This window comes from Sorex fumeus, unplaced genomic scaffold, assembly GCF_029834395.1.
Source record: "Sorex fumeus unplaced genomic scaffold, SorFum_2.1 ptg000047l, whole genome shotgun sequence".
Lineage (NCBI taxonomy): Eukaryota > Metazoa > Chordata > Mammalia > Eulipotyphla > Soricidae > Sorex > Sorex fumeus.
In genome coordinates, this window is record NW_026606104.1 from 48868992 (window position 1) to 48888555 (window position 19564).

At 51.1% G+C, this 19564-nt stretch overlaps 1 protein-coding gene across 1 annotated transcript in view; it reads right to left on the minus strand.

Annotated features, from left to right (window-relative positions):
* The window catches only part of CSMD2 (CUB and Sushi multiple domains 2), a 628049-nt gene that overhangs the window by 107311 nt on the left and 501174 nt on the right, over positions 1–19564 (minus strand). Inside the window, exons 33-40 of the mRNA XM_056122939.1 lie at positions 16782–16877; positions 16360–16563; positions 15882–16006; positions 14974–15070; positions 13539–13643; positions 9176–9294; positions 8607–8676; positions 5941–6057 (exon numbers count right to left, since the gene is read on the minus strand). Of these exons, the coding sequence (XP_055978914.1) occupies positions 5941–6057; positions 8607–8676; positions 9176–9294; positions 13539–13643; positions 14974–15070; positions 15882–16006; positions 16360–16563; positions 16782–16877 (933 nt within the window). The remainder of the gene's footprint in view (positions 1–5940; positions 6058–8606; positions 8677–9175; positions 9295–13538; positions 13644–14973; positions 15071–15881; positions 16007–16359; positions 16564–16781; positions 16878–19564) is intronic.

Below are 19564 nucleotides of genomic sequence, written 5' to 3' on the forward strand. Positions count from 1 at the left end.
CAGTTACAGCAAGTTTATTTTTATTCAATGCTGCATTTTATATATTTATTTATTTATTTATTTTTGCTTTTTGGGTCACATCCAGCGATGCACGGGGGTTACTCCTGGCTCTGTGCTCAGGAATTACCCCTGGCTGTGCTCAGGGGACCATATGGGATGCTGGGAATCGAACCTGGGTTGACCGAGTGTAAGGCAAATGCCCTACCCTCTGTGCTATTGCTCCAGCCCCTCAATGCTGCATTTTCGAGGTCTAACTTTGTTGATACGCAAATAGTTCCTTGATTTTTTTTAACTTAATTTAATTTTTTTAATTAATTTATTTATTTATTGAATCACCATGGGAAAGGTTACAAAGCTTTTAGGTTTAGGTCTCAGTCATGCAAATATCAAGCACATTTCCCTTTACCAAAACTTATTTTTTACCATGAAGAACCCCAATAAGACCCCACCCCCCACCCCTCCCAGTCCCTGTGGGGCAGATGAATTCTAGTTAACACTCTATCTGATTTGATTAGATTCATTGTTTCAATAAAAGATTCACCACTATTATTTAGAGTTTACCCCCCCCCCCAATCAGACATGCTGACAAAGCATTGTGAAGTGATTTGCTTTCTACAGCTGGGTTCAAGAATTATATGTTTGTTTTGGATTTCTGCTATTTTACTTATTGACCCTGGAAGTATTTCTACTGAAAGTCGGATAGTTAAGAAATTGGTTTCTGTGCTCTGGAGTCGTGGCCGTGCTGGAGAGCCGCTAGTGGGGGGCAACTGGTGGCCTCGGTAGGGCGTGAAGGGCGGACCGAAATGCCCCCCTTCCCATGAGGTTTTAGTCGCCCCCAGTCCCCTGGCTCATACCTGCTGTCCACAAGGCTCCCATGCGGCCGCCATCTTTCTTTCCAGAGAGGAGAAGGCGACTGGGGCAACACCCTTTCCCCTCTGGACAGACCTGATGGCCTGGATTAACGCATAGTCCATTCACTTTTCTGCTCCAAGCTGCCGGGTTCTGCATTAAGTCCTTGTGCTTCTGGGGCCGTGGCCATGCTGGAGAGCCGCTCGCGGGGGGGAACTGGTGACCTCGGTAGGGCGTGAAGGACGGACCGGAACGCCCCCCTTCCCATGAGGTTTTAGTCACCCCCACATCCCCAGCTCATACCTGCTGTCCACAAGGCTCCCATGCGGCCGCCATCTTTCTTTCCAGAGAGGAGAAGGCGACTGGGGCAACACCCTTTCCCCTCCGGACAGACCTGATGGCCTGGATTAACGCATAGTCCGTTCACTTTTCTGCTCCAAGCTGCCGGGTTCTGCATTAAGTCCTTGTGCTTCTGGGGCCGTGGCCGTGCTGGAGAGCCGCTCGCGGGGGGGAACTGGTGACCTCGGTAGGGCGTGAAGGACGGACCGGAACGCCCCCCTTCCCATGAGGTTTTAGTCGCCCCCACTCCCCCGGCTCATACCTGCTGTCCACAAGGCTCCCATGTGGCCGCCATCTTTCTTTCCAGAGGGAGGAGGGCGGAAGGGACCAACACCCTTTCCCCTCCGGGCAGACATGATGGCCTGGATTAACGCATAGTCCTTTCACTTTTCTGCTCCAAGCTGCTGGGTTCTGCATTAAGCCCTTGTGCTTCTGGGGCTGTGGCCGTGCTGGAGAGCCGCTCATGGGGGGGAACTGGTGACCTCGGTAGGGCGTGAAGGACGGACCGGAACGCCCCCCTTCCCATGAGGTTTTAGTCGCCCCCACTCCCCCGGCTCATACCTGCTGTCCACAAGGCTCCCATGTGGCCGCCATCTTTCTTTCCAGAGGGAGGAGGGCGGAAGGGACCAACACCCTTTCCCCTCCGGGCAGACATGATGGCCTGGATTAACGCATAGTCCTTTCACTTTTCTGCTCCAAGCTGCTGGGTTCTGCATTAAGCCCTTGTGCTTCTGGGGCTGTGGCCGTGCTGGAGAGCCGCTCGCGGGGGGGAACTGGTGACCTCGGTAGGGCGTGAAGGACGGACCGGAACGCCCCCCTTCCCATGAGGTTTTAGTCGCCCCCAGTCCCCTGGCTCATACCTGCTGTCCACAAGGCTCCCATGTGGCCGCCATCTTTCTTTCCAGAGGGAGGAGGGCGGAAGGGACCAACACCCTTTCCCCTCCGGGCAGACATGATGGCCTGGATTAACGCATAGTCCTTTCACTTTTCTGCTCCAAGCTGCTGGGTTCTGCATTAAGTCCTTGTGCTTCTGGGGCTGTGGCCATGCTGGAGAGCCGCTCGTGGGGGGCAACTGGTGACCTCGGTAGGGCGTGAAGGACGGACTGGAACGCCCCCCTTCCCATGAGGTTTTAGTCGCCCCCAGTCCCCCGGCTCATACCTGCTGTCCACAAGGCTCCAATGCGGCCGCCATCTTTCTTTCCAGAGAGGAGAAGGCGACTGGGGCAACACCCTTTCCCCTCCGGACAGACCTGATGGCCTGGATTAATTCATAGTCCGTTCACTTTTCTGCTCCAAGTTGTCGGGTTCTGCATTAAGTGCTTGTGCTTCTGGGGCCGTGGCCGTGCTGGAGAGCTGCTCGCGGGGGGCAACTGGTGACCTCGGTAGGGCGTGAAGGACGGACCGGAACGCCCCCCTTCCCATGAGGTTTTAGTTGCCCCCACACCCCCGGCTCATTCCTGCTGTCCACAAGGCTCCCATGTGGCCGCCATCTTTCTTTCCAGAGAGGAGAGGGCGAATGGGGTAACACCCTTTCCCCTCCGGACAGTCATGATGGCCTGGATTAACGCATAGCCCGTTCACTTTTCTGCTCCAAGCTGCTGGGTTATGCATTAAGTCCTTGTGTTTCTGGGGCTGTGGCCGTGCTCCAAACTTAACTATGATTTTCAGAGAGAAACGTTGGGTCATTTACTTCTCATGGATCACTTTGTATATAGAGAGATGTCGCGCGGCCGCATGAGCGGCCGCGTGGTTTTGAGGAAAAGTCCTAGTTCCCGCATACTCGAGCTGTGGTTGTAGAGGCTTCTGGTCACCGGGGTTCTATCTGGGGGAGGCGGGATGCGGTACCTACCCCATCTGGGGCTTCCCGATGATCTCGGCTCTTTTTGGAACCTGTTTTTTTTTTTTTCCTTCGGGATCTGTGGATCCCGCCCTCCATGTTGTTCTTCTCTTTAGCTGAGTGCTGTAAATATGGCGCTGGGGGGCGGGCTGTGGGCGTGACTTCCGGAATCTGAGGTTACCTGGGAGTTGCAGTCCCGGCACATTTGAGGAAAAGTCCAAGTTCCCGCATACTCGAGCTGTGGTTGTAGAGGCTTCTGGTCACCGGGGTTCCATCTGGGGGAGGCGGGATGCGGTACCTACCCCATCTGGGGCTTCCCGATGATCTCGGCTCTTTTTGGAACCGGTTTTTTTTTTTCCCCTTCGGGATCTGTGGATCCCGCCCTCCATGTTGTTCTTCTCTTTAGCTGAATGCTGTAAATATGGCGCTGGGGGGCGGGCTGTGGGCGTGACTTCCGGAATCTGAGGTTACCTGGGAGTTGCAGTCCCGGCACATTTGAGGAAAAGTCCAAGTTCCCGCATACTCGAGCTGTGGTTGTAGAGGCTTCTGGTCACCGGGGTTCCATCTGGGGGAGGCGGGATGTGGTACCTACCCCATCTGGGGCTTCCCGATGATCTCGGCTCTTTTTGGAACCTGTTTTTTTTTTTTTTCCTTCGGGATCTGTGGATCCCACCCTCCATGTTGTTCTTCTCTTTAGCTGAATGCTGTAAATATGGCGCTGGGGGGCGGGCTGTGGGCGTGACTTCCGGAATCTGAGGTTACCTGGGAGTTGCAGTCCCGGCACATTTGAGGAAAAGTCCAAGTTCCCGCATACTCGAGCTGTGGTTGTAGAGGCTTCTGGTCACCGGGGTTCCATCTGGGGGAGGCGGGATGTGGTACCTACCCCATCTGGGGCTTCCCGATGATCTCGGCTCTTTTTGGAACCTGTTTTTTTTTTTTCCTTCGGGATCTGTGGATCCCACCCTCCATGTTGTTCTTCTCTTTAGCTGAATCGTTCCTTGATTTTTAACTACATATGAATTCATTTTTATGAATTATCCCACAACACAAACACTCTCCTATGAATGAACCTGTAGATTGCTTCCAAGTTATGCCTAGGTTTGTGCTTTTGTATATGTCGTCTCCAGAGCCTGTGCTTGCCCATCCACAGCTCAAGCATCCTCTCACAAGCACTGTCTCAAGGATCACAGAGAGCTGAACTGCTCTGCGGGGAAAGAACGGAATGTGCCTTCACACCATCTAGTGGTGGTGTTTTGAAAGTGCTGTGGGCCAGGAAGATTGCCCCATAGCTGGAATCCCTGCCTCATGAGCGGAGGGGAGAAGGCAGATGGAATAGAGAAGGGATCACTAAGAAAATGATGGCTGGAGGAATCAGTCGGGGTGGTAGATGTTTGCTGAAAGTAGATAATGGACCAAACATGATGACCTCTCAGTGTCTGTATTGCAAACCATAATGCCCAAGAGTAGAGAGAGAGTATGAGGAGTATTGTCTGCCATGGAGGCGGAGGGGGGTGGGGCAGAAGGGCATACCAGGGAGATTGGTGGTGGGGAATGTGCACTGGTGGAGGGATCGGCGTTTGATCATTGTGTGACTGTAACCCAAACATGAAAGCTTGTAACTTTCTCATGTTGATTCAATAAAGTTAAAAGGAAAGAAAGAAAGAAAGAAAGAAAGAAAGAAAGAAAGAAAGAAAGAAAGTGCTGTGGTTCTCTACATAGTCAAACCAACTTATTAGGGACCACCAACAGATGCTCACTTGAAAATACATGATCCTGAAGGAAGTCTAATCCACAGAGGTTGAATCAGCACCTGGGACTGAAAGGAGGTTCTGGTGGCTAAATATCACGACCCAGAGAAAACAGTGATTTGGCTCCTGTTGGATTTGTTTCACCTTGAGTGGCATCCTCCCCCCACCCCATCCCTCCATCATCTGAGATTCTGGCTCCTGCCTGGGTGCAGAAGCACGGCTCCCCCAGTCACTGTTTCCTCACTGCCTCAAAACCTGGAGTATCCCATGGCTGCCAATGCCATCATGGTTTTGCACCCAATCATTCTTCCATTTCCTCTGGGGCTGGCAGTAAGCAAGACTCCCTCTTCTGCCCCCTGCCCCTGGCTCTGCTCCCCTTGAATCAGTACCAGAGGACAATTAGATCATTCTTTCCCAAAGCCCCTTCTCTGCCAGAAACCCACAATGGGCTGAATAATGAAGAGCAAATGGGTCGGGGGTTCTTCATCCCTGAGCTCAGAGGTGGTGAGATGGGGTCCCAGTGGGAAGAAGCACATTGAGATGACTTTCTCCAGAAAAGCAGAGCAGGACTGGGACAGGACGACCTTCCTTCCAGCCCATGAGTCCCACATCAATGAAAACCCTTTTCTCTTCAACCGAGAGACATTTGGGCATAAATTATATTCCTGGGGCACAGCACATGAATCATCGGCAATTAAAATTTGTACCCAGAGCCACGTCCTCCACATCCGCCAACCCTCGTGCCTAGCATACTCCATCTCCGTACAGAAAAACTATCTCCCAATCGCTGAGGCCAGTTAAAATGTGCTTATGAGGAACGCAAACTCAATTTCATACTGACCTTGGCTCCATTTAATTAGGATGAGAAATTGGATAGTGGAGTTAAAAGCACAATTTGAGGTCCAGGCTCCGTAAAAATAGATGGCTTTCTTTTTAACTGTCCCTGAGTCATTTTTTATTTCTCAATTTTAGCTTGCTACTCAATAATCACTACTCAGATTTCCGCCTATGTTTTATTATTCTCAAAGCATGCTCCACTCTACACATTTTGAACTGATGCTCACCACTGTACCAGAAGTGAGCAGGTGGGAAGCAAGTGAGGCCATGGACCCATGGTCCAGGCTGTGTGGGGCAGCCAGTGCTTTAAAGCCCGGCAGACAGACTCACCGAAGCCCACAGGCAAGGCGATTTTCCAGGAGCAGTCCATGTTGCTGGGGTAGTTTCCTGGGAAGCCAGGACTCAGGATCACCCCCTCCATCTCTTCCACTGCTCCCCCACATTGTGCTGTGGCGATGAGATCAGACAGAGAGTTAAGACAGTGTTGAGGTGAAAACATGGCCAGGCTTACACTTGGAGCATCCCTGAGAGGGCTGTTCTTAGCCTTTCCCTCTGGAAAGCCCCTGTGAGTACCGGGAGGCACCTCTCGTTCCTCCCCTTACAGACCTTCCCAAGTGGGTGAAACCAAGACTGTAAATGCAGAAAGGAAAGGGGTCTCTCTCCTCTGTATAGGAATACCGTCCACAGAGAACCACCCTCCATATGGGACCACCCTCCACATGTGACTGTTCTTCATATGGGACAACCCTCCACATGCATCTGTTCTCCATACAGGACTACACTCCACATGGGACCACCTTCCACATGGGAACACCCTCTGCATGGGACCACCCTCCACGTGGGGCCACCCTCCGTATGGGAATGCCCTCCAACAGCTGGTTTTATTATTTGTGAGAATGTGCAGCCAGAGGGGCTGCTCGGAAAGAATCAGGGCTGCTTCCTTTTCTAGCCCCCAGACCTCCCTCCCTTCACTGTCCCTGCTGAGTGTGATATGTCATGATAGGCCCTTTACAGATAGAAACTCTCTGGGGAGCCCAGTTGGTAGTCTACCCTGAGAGCCCAGACATCAGGCCACTCTCCGCCATCCTGACTGATCAGCATTCCTGAGGAGCTTCCCTGAGGGGCCTAGGCATTGCATGTCCCAGTCAAGGTGACGTCAAGACATCTAGGGAGGAGGCACACAGCTACTGTCTGGTGAGCTGATGTCGGTTCTTTTCACCCACGTTTCATTAGGAGCAGGAGGGAGGGACCTGTAAAGAATGCATCTGGACAGACGTCCACCTTCTGGGGAGAGAATGACTCAAGCCACAGAGGCCAGTTGGACAGTAGACAGGGTCATAGTGGCCAGGGAATAGGAATACCCTGGGGCATGATGACTGACTCTGTTTCCTATGAATCTTTGGTCAGGGCCTGAACACCTTCAAACCTCCATCTCTCTCTCTCTCTGTCAAGTGGAGCTTACAAGAGTACCCATGTCACAGGTTGGGATGTGACCATGGCAGGAAAGACTGCATGTCCCCAGGAAGTGGCTGAGATAGGTTTTCTAGGCCAGGAGGGAGCAACACATAGTGTGTGTGTGTATGTGTGTGTGTGTGTGTGTGTGTAGGAGTCCCTGGGTTGGCAGGCACATTTCTCACTGCTCAGTAGAAGGCCAGGCCTTACCCTCAGGGAAATCACAGAAGGAAATGTCATTGGGCTTGGTGACACGCCCTCTGGAACTGATAGCTGGGCCACAGAAAAACCTAGATTTCCATCTCCTTTATGAGGTGCAAGCCTTGCTTAGTCTTGTCATTTGCAAAGTGAGGGAGCAAGACTTCCTAGAACAGGGGCTGTGAGGAGCAGCAATTCCTTTTCCCTGTTGCAGCCTGACCAGAGGCTCTTGAAGGCAGAGATGTGCTTCTCTTCTTTGCTTATTTGAATCACTGAATTTATTTTCTATTGTCAAAGGGACACTGCCCTGTAACATTGTATGTTATGTGGGCTTCACATAACAGTTAACAGGGATGTCCCTGTCCCATCTGGTTCCTCTCTTCCTTCTTCCTTTTTGGTAACCATTAATTGGTAAAGTAAAAAGTAAAGTAAAGGCCCTCCCGTTGATCATCGATTTGCTCGAGCGGGCCCAGTAACGTCTCCATTGGAGACTTTGTTGTTACTGTGTCTGGCATATCGAATACTCTCGGGAGCTTGCCGGGCTCTCCGAGAGGGGCGCAGGAATCGAACTCGGGTCGGCTATGTTGGCTGCGTGCAAGGCAGACGCCCTACCCGCTGTGCTATCGCTCCAGCCATTAATTGGTGTCACAGGCAAAAAGTTTCATTTCTTCATTGTTTTTTCTATAAACCACCAAGGAATGAAATCTTCTGGGTTTTGAGTCGTGAGTTTTCTTGATTCTACTGAAGCTGCACCATTGCTCAGCCCAGAATAAGAAAGTGGATCCAGGTTAGTCCTTGACCTACCTCTAACCCCCACATTTCTCTTTCACTGGACTTTTTTCTGTCTGTCCCATATCTGTCTGTCATGCGAAAAGTCTGAAGCAATGACAAGTTCCATTTGGAGGTTTTGATGATTGGAATGAAAGTAGCTACATTTTCTTTTTCTTTTTTTTGGCTTTTTGTTTCACACTGGGTGTTGCTCAGGGCTTAGTCATGGCTCTATACTCAGGGATCACTCCTGGTGGAGCTTGGGGGAACCATCATCAGGGGTGCCAGGAACAAGCCTGGGTTGCTGCATGCAAAGCAAATGCTCCGCCCTCTGTACCATCTCTCCAGCCCCGAGAGTAGCCACATTTTCAAGTTTCATGTGGTGACTGAAGTTCACCCAAAGTCCCGACAATGTGGGTGGAGGGTTCCAGCATCTAGACACCAGTCTCAGAGCTTCCCTTGAACAGACCCAGCATTAATGGCCTAGTCACTGGAACTGGGTTCCCCAGGCACATTACAGAGCTTGGATCTCTCCCAGGAAGGAGGGGGATGTGACCGAATAAGCCGGTTTCTCTTACCTATGCAGAGCGGGGGAGGGTAGTTCCAGCGCCGCACGGTCCCGGGCATGCAGGAGATGTGAGCGTGGCCCTGGGGAAATCAGGAGCCGGGAAGGACTGGCTGCCGTTTGGGGGCACCAGGCGACACACCACCCACGACAGGGGCTTGTTTGGGCTCTCGTATGGAGAACAAAACACACAAAGCCACGCAGCCCCTCCGTGGGAGAAAGGGTCTAAGTGAGGATGATCACCAACAGCGACAACCACAGAACTCATTACCGAGGGCTCCTTGGGAGACTGTGGTAATTACTAGACTCCCTCCTGGCCTTCGAAGGAAAATTAAGGTTTTCAAAAGTCTCATCAGTCCGAAACTTTGCGGGAACACATTGGAGGCTGGCTGGAGCCAAACGACGGCTCAGTAAAGTCTGTCTTGTGCATGGACAGCTTTGGGAGGGGACGATGGTCCCCGGGAGGATAGGGGTGCTGCTCCCTGCTCTTCGGTGGTGCCGGCTCTGTGACAGGCAAAGCAGGCTGGGTGCTGTCCTACATGTGTGTGTGTGTGGGGGGGGGGGGGGGGGGTGAAGACATACCTGGAGGGCGTATCCGGGCTCACAGTGGAAGGAGACGACATCGTTCACCAGGTAGCGCTCACCAGTCTTCACCCCGTTACTGGGCACGGCAGGCTCAGGACAGCTGCTCAGGCCCACAGCTGTACGAGGCAGACAGACGACAGTCAGACTGACAGGGGAATGGAGAAGCCCCGCAGGTGGAAGGAAGCTGGCTGTACAGAGATGGGTGTCCACTGTGTGTGCACTCTCTCCCCTCAGCCCCTAGGCTGGTGCTGCCCAGCCCTGCCAGCCTGGCCCACTGCACAGAAGAAATCAGACTCCACAGAGGCTCAGCTTCTGGGATGGGAAAGGGGAGGCGTGGAGCTGCCTCTCTGCCCTGGCCCTGCAGGAGAACTCTGAGCTGCCCCTACCAGCCTCTAAGGCCCCAGACCTCTCTCTCATGCTCTTGTTCTGCTCAGCCTGTCCTAGACTCCACACCGCCCTCTCGTGTGCCCTCAGTAGACAGTTCCTGAAGGTGAAGGCACTGGGACATAGAGCAGAGGAAAGCAGCTTGGGCAACGGGAAGGGGCAGCTTATGATAGCCCCTCTCATGGACAGACTATCTTGCAGAAATACCTCTGACCTCACTCACCACTGCCGGACCCCTGGTAGCCAGCCTGTCTCCATTCCAAACCCAGGCTTGGCCAGTCCATCCTGCACTCAGGGGCACTCATGTTCTGAGTTTCTCCTGGATCCTGTGTCTCTTTGCTCAGCAACTGGACCATTTTATGGAGTCTAACTCATTCCAGGACCTTTGTGAGCTTGGCCCAGGCCTATCTCAGGGTCACCACTACAGGCTCTCAAAGGTTCCTTTACTCTTGACTTTCCATCTATATCACTCAGTTCTTGTAGACCCAGCATCTGCCCAATGCTTAAGGAGGGGATCCATCCTAATTCTCCTCCTCCTCCTCCTCCTCCTCCTCCTCCTCCTCCTCCTCCTCCTCCTCCTCCTCCTCCCTCCCCCCCTGCCCCTGCCCCTGCCCCATACACACACTATCAGCCTTAGAGTAGTGCTTGCTAAGAACTTTCCTGTGCCAGACTGGGGCAGGTGTGTCCCACACCATCTCATTCCATTGAAGCTGGTCTAAACAATGCACAGGTAAGGACACAAGCTAAGGGGTGGGGATGTGCCTCGTACACCAGCAGGCTGGGATTCAAAGCCAGCACAGACTGCCCAGGTTGGCCTAAGTGGAGACCAGGACCTGTGGCTCCTTAAGCCTAGACCTGGCCCAGCCCTGCTTTCTTGACCTTCCCTCCTCTCTGAATTCCTTTCTGGTTGACTTCCACAGCTAAGGGGGAGGCTGCAATCACTTCTGACCATGGGTTTCACATCTGTCCCCATTGGAGCCCATCTATGGGTATGGGCACAAATTCCCACAGAAAAACCTAGATTTGGTGTGGAGACAGCAAATCAATCCCTGTATATCCATAGGGAAGACCTGACGTGTCCATGAAGCCAAGGACAAAGGCGAAGGATAATAAGGCCATGGCAGGCTGTAAGCTAAGGTTTCCACCTACACCCAAATGTTCTTTATTCTCTAATGGAGGTAGTCGAGAGACTGGGGGGCCAGATGGGTTGGACCTACGACTCTGTGGTCTGGTCTGACTCTGCTCATCTCCATGGAGAGAAATTGGGAGAGGGCAGCCTCGGTGCCATGTCAGAGTCCTTGTAGATGCCATACAGTGAAAGCTCTCCTGGAAGATCCTTGTGGTCTCTGGGAGATACAGATTCCCTGGGGAAGCCAGCTAGATGCCATGCCTGCAGGGAGGCTGGGTTTGTAGGCAAGAATAGGAAGGACTGGTCAGGCTGGGTCATCAACTCCCTGTTCCATCTTGGACAGCAGCTGTTGAATCCTTACACCACATACAGAGCCAAGGTTCCACCTGTGCATGAGCTAATCTCATGCAACACAACGCCCCCCCCCCCCACCCACCAACATACCCCACACCCCGCTCCAGGGAAATTTACTTGTAAGGAAACACTTAAATCCTAAGTGGCTTTGCTGAGCTTTGATGAATGCACGCACCTGCATAAAACACCTCCCAAGTTCTAGATCATTGCCACTGTGAAAAGCTCCCACAGGCTAGCTCTCCTGTACCCATGTGCAGTGAAGAACTGAAGACTTCATGGAAATGAGAATACATCTATGTGTACCAAAAGACCTCAAGGACAAAATGAAAACAATCATCAAACTGAATAGGAAATGCCTCCTCCTGACTGTCATCCTGTCTCTCTCCCCAAAGTCCTCCCTGCACTTCAAATAAAATGTGTGGGGGACATCGGAGGGGGATCACAACTTAGTGACCCGAGACCTGCTGACTGGGACAGCAGTGATGGGAGAAGGACGAACAGAAGAACAAAAGAGTGGACGAGGATCAAAACAGAAAAGAATGGTACAGGAAGAAAAGTGACTGCAGAGGTGAGAAGAAAGAGAGCTAGGACCCTGCTAATTTCTTTTACACGGCACAGCTTGATTTGATTTAAGCTGTGCTTACAACAAAGGAAGACTTATTTTTTTATCATATGCAATTTATTACTTTTGAAAGCATATCGTTACATTTCCAGTTCAATGAAATAAACATTAAATGTGAGTCATCTCAGAAGATCTGACTTTTCAGTACCCTTCAACATCATTTGCCTCTACCAGAGCAGTTAATGCGGCCCCTCTGCACTCTCTTTGTAGATAAGCCGCGAAATAAAAATACAACTCTAGGGTTTGGGCACCTAGGAATTTCAGTCTCTGAATACTGCTGGGGGAAGCTGTTTCCATCTTGCTCTCCCCACCAAGAGGGGACCGCGTGTGGCGGGGACCACTAGTGCCCTGGAGCAAGAGCAACAAATTCACAAGTAACTTTTCCCCTGGGAATGAGGCAGCAGAATGACAAAAGGATTGAAGAGAGAACTTAATCTTTGTGGGAGAGGAAAGAAAAGATTCTAGGGAACATTTGAGGACTCAGATTAAATTTGGAAATAAAATTGGAGAGATGACAGAAATGAGGGTAGAAGGAATATGTGAATTTTCAGGGATCTGGATGTTTCACTCCACCTGGCATGAGAAGCTTTAGAGTCTAGGGGAGGGGAACAGGCATCAGGAACCCTTCTTCTTGCTCCCCTTCTCCCCATCAGGCTCTTTGCTTTGAGCTGCCTCACGTCCAGCCCGATGCACACTTGAGTTCTTTTAGGAGATGAGCTTGGTGGGATGAAGCATTGTTGTGCACTGGCAGAACATTTAATACTGAGCTGACCCTCCTGGGTCTTTAGGACATGCTGAAACTACATATGCACAGGTCTATGCTGTTGAAGCTATGGTCATGTCAACAACGCCTTCCTACACCTCTTCTCTTTCCAAACGGAACCACGCCTCCCTTTTGGGAGACTTCACCTGGCCAGGGTTGGCTTCCCTCTCGTTCATTTCATTAAGACATCAGAATGCACTAAAGACTTCCTCCCCACATCCTTGACTCTCCCTAGACTTTGTGCCTTTGGATGCAGGAGCTGTCTTGTACTTTTTGGTTTTGTCAGCAGGGCACAAAACCTATTTTTGTTAGCACTTGATGTTTCTTTATTGAAATTCATTTCTCCCCCTGTCCCAAATAGAAAGAAGCAGAGCATTCACTCCTTGAACCGCTCTACCACCTAGAGCTGTTCCTGGAAACATCTCCAAGGATGCAGGATAGTCTGTCCACATGTCTGTGGACTCTGTGAGCACTAGATCTTAACCCATTCCAACTAAACCCAGCATAGGTGGATGGCAAAATGCTCAAGCACTTGCTGAATGAATGTGTAATAAGTACAAATGCCTGCTTAGTGCTTCCTGAACCTAGTGGGGAGGGTGTGGGCAGGATGTACCCAGATGAGAATAATCTTCCCAGCAACCTCAAGGCTCACATGCCACCTGTTTCTTTTGAGGAGAAATCTGCTGGAAGAGGAATGTAGCATCCAATGACAGAAATAACATGAAGGCCACTGCATCACAGAATCAGGGCTAGGGGAGGCCTTTGTTGGGTATGGGTAAAGGAAAGTACCTCCATTTTCTGGTATCCCCAAATTAGAGGAGGAAGTGAGCCAGGGACTGGCCCTCTCTTTGTCCCTGCTGTGGCACCCTGAAGCACACAGGTTTCTAGTGACAGACCCCAGGGGCAAAAGCCCTGTTATGCCACTTACGAGCTGTGCAGATCTGAGACTGGGACCTGCTTGGAGCTTTGCTTCCTCCCCTGAGTGTGAGGTGAGGCGTAAGTAGGAGGGAGGGGGCACATGCCAGCATGATTTCTGCTCACCGTGGAACCACACCGTGAGGCCCCATCCCAACCCCCTGCACAGTGAAGCGACCCCCTGAAGTCTCACTTTTGTATTCCAGGTGGAAGCCAGCTGCGGACACACTGATGTCTGAGTAGAAATGCAGGTAGAGCTGGTTAGAGGTGCTGTTCAGAAGGGCAGGCACGGTGGTCCCTGGGCAAAGACACAGGAGCATTTAGGCTTGGCCACCCTGTCCCGCTCCCTGAGGTCTTCCTCTTCCTCTCACTTTTGATCCCTGCTGACATGCTGCTCCTGAGGTCTCCAAATGTCCAAGTTATCAAACCAACCAGACGACAAATAGCATTTCTCTCCCAAAAGAGAGGGTCTCCACTGGCCAAAGTAAGCAGAGGGGCTTCAAACAGCTCCCCACAAAATGAGCAATGGCGGAACTTTGTGCCAACAGTAAAGGGACTTCCCGGTGAGTTTAGTCCTTTTCCAGCCAACTTCAAAAGGACTCTGACTTGGACTGGAGCAAGAATACAGCAGGTAGTGTACTTGCTTTGCATGTGGCTGACCCAGGGTTGATCCTCAGCACCTCATATGTATCCCCAGGCCTCACCAGGAATGATCATTGAGCACAGAACCAGGAGTAATCCCTGAGCACTGCCAGGTGTGGCAACACATAAACAAAGAAACAAATAAAGGACTCTGACAAGTCATCTTCAGTAGCTTTCTGGAAAAGCCAGCCAGTGAAGACACTGTGTCTGGGATATAGGGCTCCTTCTTATTTTGTTTATTTGTTTTTGTTTTATTTGGGCTGGTGGTGGTATTAAGATCGTATCCTGCTGTGCTCCTGGCTCTTGGCTCTGCGCTCTGGGTTCACTTCTGGTGATATTCAGGGGGAACCCTATGCAGTTCCAGGGACTGAAACCAGGACAGCCATATGCAAAGCAAGCACGTTCATCCCTCTGGCCCCAGGACACCTTCTTATGCCTCCAAAACATGGAGTTCTGGGACCCAAAGACCCAGATGATTGTCCCCAGTGGTTGGGCTCATGCTCACACTCAGCCAGAAGCCCACCCTGGAATGGAGTCTGGCAGGTGCTTTTTAAGGCTTGATAAAGCTACCAGGGGACTCAAGGGTTCCACTGCTAGAAATATGCCCAAGTGAATTGGAGTGGAGTTCCATTTTATAAAATGGAGTTCCATTTTATAAAATGGAACTTTCTGGAAAAGCAACTCCATGGGGATTTTGAGCATGCCAGAGGTTGCCAACAGATGAGAGGGGCACAGGGAGGAAGTACAGGTGGGCATGGGTTTCTTTTTTGGAGAGATAAAAATATTGTGGGGTTAGCTAGCACCGACAGTTATCAAACTGAGAATATACGCAAACTACTGTACTTTTAAGAGGTGTGCATTTAACTTTTTTTGTGCATTTAATTTTTAATGTGAACTTTATTCCCACAGCAACAACAATAACTAAAGGTCCCCAAAGGCAATGATAACAAAGTCCCCCTCTGCAACGGCCCCCGGGAGCCCCTCACCTGAGAAACTCCCCAGCATCGTCACAGTGTTGTCCGCCCCATCGAACACCTCCAGGGAGTCCCAGTTCTGCTCGGTGACAAAGCTGATGACTTGGATCTGAGAAGGCAGAGGCTGAGTTGCGGGCGAGGCTGGACTCGCCCTCCCTTCCAAGCCAGTCCCTTCCCTGAGCACCTCCTCATGCCCTTCCACACACCCAGGCCCATCCTAGGGAAGCAAGACACAGTCCCTGCCCCCTCGATGCTCCTGACCCCCTCAGGAGACACGTGCAGTGGGTTATGGGCCAGTGGGAATTCTACGCAGCGCTCACACCTCCAGGCCACGGGGCAGGCTCTCTTCCCCTCTCGCGCTCACCTCCGGTTTCCTTACTCTCCTGCGTGGATGGCACCAGACGCCAACCCACTTCCCACTTCTGACCAGACCTGTCCACCTCGGTCCCTGCTTGCTGCTTCTCTGGGGGCCCGTGACAGCCTCCAGGCCTCTTTCCCCACCACTACATTAGTGCTGGCATTACTTTCACTTGGTTCTTACCATGAAGCCCAAAATCTACCTGGGGGCTCAGATGCAGATGGGATTCCTAGGCATGCACCTCGTGCACTCCTGCCCGGCAGTGCTTGTCATGTTGTTTTGCCCTTACTGAGTCCCGCCTGCTATTCCCCACAATCTCTGGGAAAGAACCCTTCCAGTCACAGAACCACCCATGTGCCCTCCTCCACTGCTCTGTTTCCTTCCTGCCTGAGCCAGGACCTGCCCTCCTCCTCCCCCGGTTACCCTTCTCTCCCCTCAGCCCTCGGAAGCTTCCGGAGCACCAACTGTGCTGTCCACTTGTGTTACTTGGCCCCAGAGGCAGAGAGTAGATGATGAGGTTCCTCCCGGTGCCCTGCCTGCCCCAGGTACCCCTCATCCCTACCTGGATGCCGGCACCTTCAGGGACCATGATCTTCCACACACAGTTGAGGCTGTTGAGGTAGGGCTCCGGGAAGCCGGGTGACAGGATGGTGCCCCTGCGCTCCGTGAGGTTGCCACCACATGGCACTGGGAGAGAAGCAGCACTGGTAAGAAGCCCACCACTGGAGCCAGCCCCTGCAGACCCCCACCACAACCCCCCAGTTGCTGCTGACTTCTCCTCCTGCCGACTTCTCCCTAGAGGACCCAGTCCTGTCTCCACCCACGACTCTTCTCCACACTGCCGGGCCCTGGACCCCAGCTCCTTCCTTGACAGATTCCCCTCCCCCCGCCCCAGCCCAGTCCTTTCTCCAACTCACTGGACCAGTGATTCCCCAAGAACAGGATTCTCTGCTGAAGTCAGACTCACAGGCAGAGAGTATAGCAAAGGGGTTCTCTGTTAGCCCTCCTGCCCAGCCCTGCCTGGCTACCCTGGCACTCACCCACACAGGTGGGCGCTGACACATTCCACTGGGCCAAGGCCCCAGGAACGGGGAGGCACTCAATTTCAGGGGACCCTTGTAGCCCATAGCCGGAGTTGCACTCAAAGCGGACGATGGCCCCCACAGAGAAGTCGCTGCCCAGCCTCTTGCCGTAGCGGGGTTCAGGCACGGAGCTGCATTGTGTGGCGCTTGTTCGAGGCACAGCTGCAGGGGACAACACGTGGGGATGAAGGGGGAGTGTCCAAGAGCTATCCGTTGGCTACATAAACATCTTTATAAAATGCAACCATATTCCAGGGAGCTACTTCTGCCCCTGGTAGCTCCCCTTACATACCCTAATATCCAGGCTCAGACTGGATCGGAGTAAGTGACCTTTGTTCTCAGAGCCGCCCTAGCCCCACTCACGTCTGCACACAGCCTACCTTGGTAGACAAAGTGGAAGCCTCGAGCTGGTGCTGGGCCTTTGGCACTGAACTTAATTAGCACTTGATTGGAGGTGGCCAAGGGCAGCGATTCTCCTGCCGAGATAAGGGGCAGGGAGAGGAGGAAAAGTGAGTCCCGCTGTCAGGCCAGCAGATCTAGGCCTCACAGGATTGGACAGCCCGTAATCCCCTGCACAGCAAAAGGTTCCACATCCCAGGACTTCCACAAACAAAAGACTCACCTTTTCACTGAACACTAGCATTTACCCAAATTTGTGTCTATGGACTTACTTTGACCCATGGTCAGTGGCAAGTTGGCATGGCAAGAGTTCAGCTCCCCCAAGTAACAAAGATCAAGAGCTTGTGAAAGAGAATGTGAGCTGCTTGTAAAGGAGATACTTCCAATGATGAGCTGAGCCCCACAGGTGGGGAGAGTGACCTTGGCTCAAGTGACCCGGGTTTTCTGGGGAGAAATGACATGGATCTGATGGTTGAAGAGAAGGATAGCAGCTTTTGGGAAGGTAGGTGAGGGGGTCATCTGAGGGGACCAGATCCCCTGGGGTAGTGATGGAAGGTCAGGGCCATGGCAGGCTTGATGGCTAGGACACTCAGAAGAGTAAGACAGCTGGCACTGTCCCGGCAAAGCAGGGCCTATTCCTCAACCAATAATACTCAGGTTGGGGCAAGCCTGCAAGAGCCCACGGATCTGGGGAGGTCCAGAAGTCATTAGTTACCTCAGTAGATAAAGGCATAGCTTCCTCTTTAGGAGTTACGGAGGGATGAGAACAAACATAGCATCAACTGAGGCAGGTTGGAGCTGAAAGTCAGGGGTGAAGAGTCCTGGGTTTGGTGGTGGTGATGAGCTAAAGAAGCCGTGTACACAGGTTAGGACACTCAGAAGAGTAGAGTTAATGTTATTGTAAACCTGTGACCAAAACTATAATAATTAAAGAAGAAAAAGAACGCATGATCTGGAGTCTTTGTGTTCCTTGTAGTGAGGTCCCTCTGTCTTGGCTTCCCAGGGAAGGAGAGGAGAGAGGAATGCCCCTCGGCTTCCTTGGGTTCAGGGACCCCTGAGGAGGCCTGAAGTTCTCCTGGCAGAAGGGAGCAGGGGTGAGAGAAAATCTGTCAGTGTGGCCACTGTGGTGAGGACTGCAATTGGAGCCAGTCAGCCACTTTTGGAATCCCCAAAAGTTATGTATCACCATGTAATGATACTGGCTAGGCTGTGTGGACTGTGTTTAGCACAACATGCTTAGATTCACAGATTCACACTCCTGGGGCAGAGTGTGCTCTGGAGTCCTTGTTTCAGCTAAGATCTGGTTCCCCAAACGAAAGAAAATAAAAGGTCTCTCTTCATTATCACGGCCAGCACAAGGTCTTCCTCTAATGGGCACTGACAGAAGAAATTCAGCTTTTTCATCCTCCCATCTCTGGGCTGGCCTCTGTCGATGGGACCCCTATCACCCCAGTGTTCATGTTGACGTCCAGTGTGGGGCATATGCAGTTCTCCCTCCCCAGGGATAAATAAGCACAAAGGCTATTCCACCCTCAAGGGAAGATTCCACCCTCAAGGGGAAAAGTTCACGCTGGGAAATCAAAGCTAACATCTTTCTGTGAACTACCGCAGAGAAGAGGCCAACCTCCCCTCAAGTTTTTCATCATTGAGGACATGAGAATAAACGTAAAGCTGCATTTGAGAAGCAGAGGAGGGAGATGGGCCCCAAAAAACACCTGGGTTCCACGAGACAACAAAGAGATGAGAAGAACTAGTGTGTGGCAGCTGGATTCAACACCACAAAATGGAGATTAAATTTGGGAAATTCGTCCAGAATCTACAGAAAACGATAAAGGGGTTAAAAGAATGAGAGAAATGATTTCGTGACATAGAGGAGAATGAATTTAAAAAAACACGCCAATATGCATATATCAGAAATTCTAGAGAGAAAAGACAAGAGAAAACAGAAGGGGAAAGAGCTATTTTAGGGAAGAAAATTTTCCTAAGCTTAAGAAAGACAAGGTTCAGACTGAAGCTGTTCGTGAAAATGCCAGATCTAGTTAAGGCGAAAAGATTTCTACTACAATACACCCCAATGAGTTTTTAAATTTTCTTTTAAATAAAGTAAAAATATATGAATGACATTTAGAAGGAAAAGGATGGGTTGTCTACAAGGACAAAGATTCAGGGTAGACTGCAACTCATCTGTAATATTAAGTGAAACAATTGATGGAGGTTTTGAAGAACAGGTTTGTGACCCATAATTTAATTCACAGTCAAGTTGTCATCAGTATGCTATGTTAAGGAAAAGGCATTCGCATGCACACACGGTGACAGAATGTACTACGCCTGTGAAGCTTACTCAAAAAATGAACAAAAGTCTGGAGATTCAAATCTGTGAGCAAGAAAGAGCCAGTTAAACCCTAATCACTATTACTGATGAGGAAACAAAGGTAAAAACAAATCAGAAACATAAATCTTGGGCAAAAATTCATAACTTTTGAATAATCACGTACCATTAATTTTGAAGTTTCAAATATATACTTTAAACTTGGATGAGATATTAATCTGGTATGTGCAGAAAAGTGAAGAATGAGAATTAAAAACAAATGGAAACTCAGAAAGTACAAAACAAGAAGACAGACTTCAGACCAAACAGCTCACTTGTAAAATGGGAAATATAACACCCTCTACAAAGAAAAAGCCCTCAAATGAAAACAACGAGGAAAGAGAAGGCGGATGGCAGATGCACTACACTGCATGACCATTCATAGCTATGTCAAAA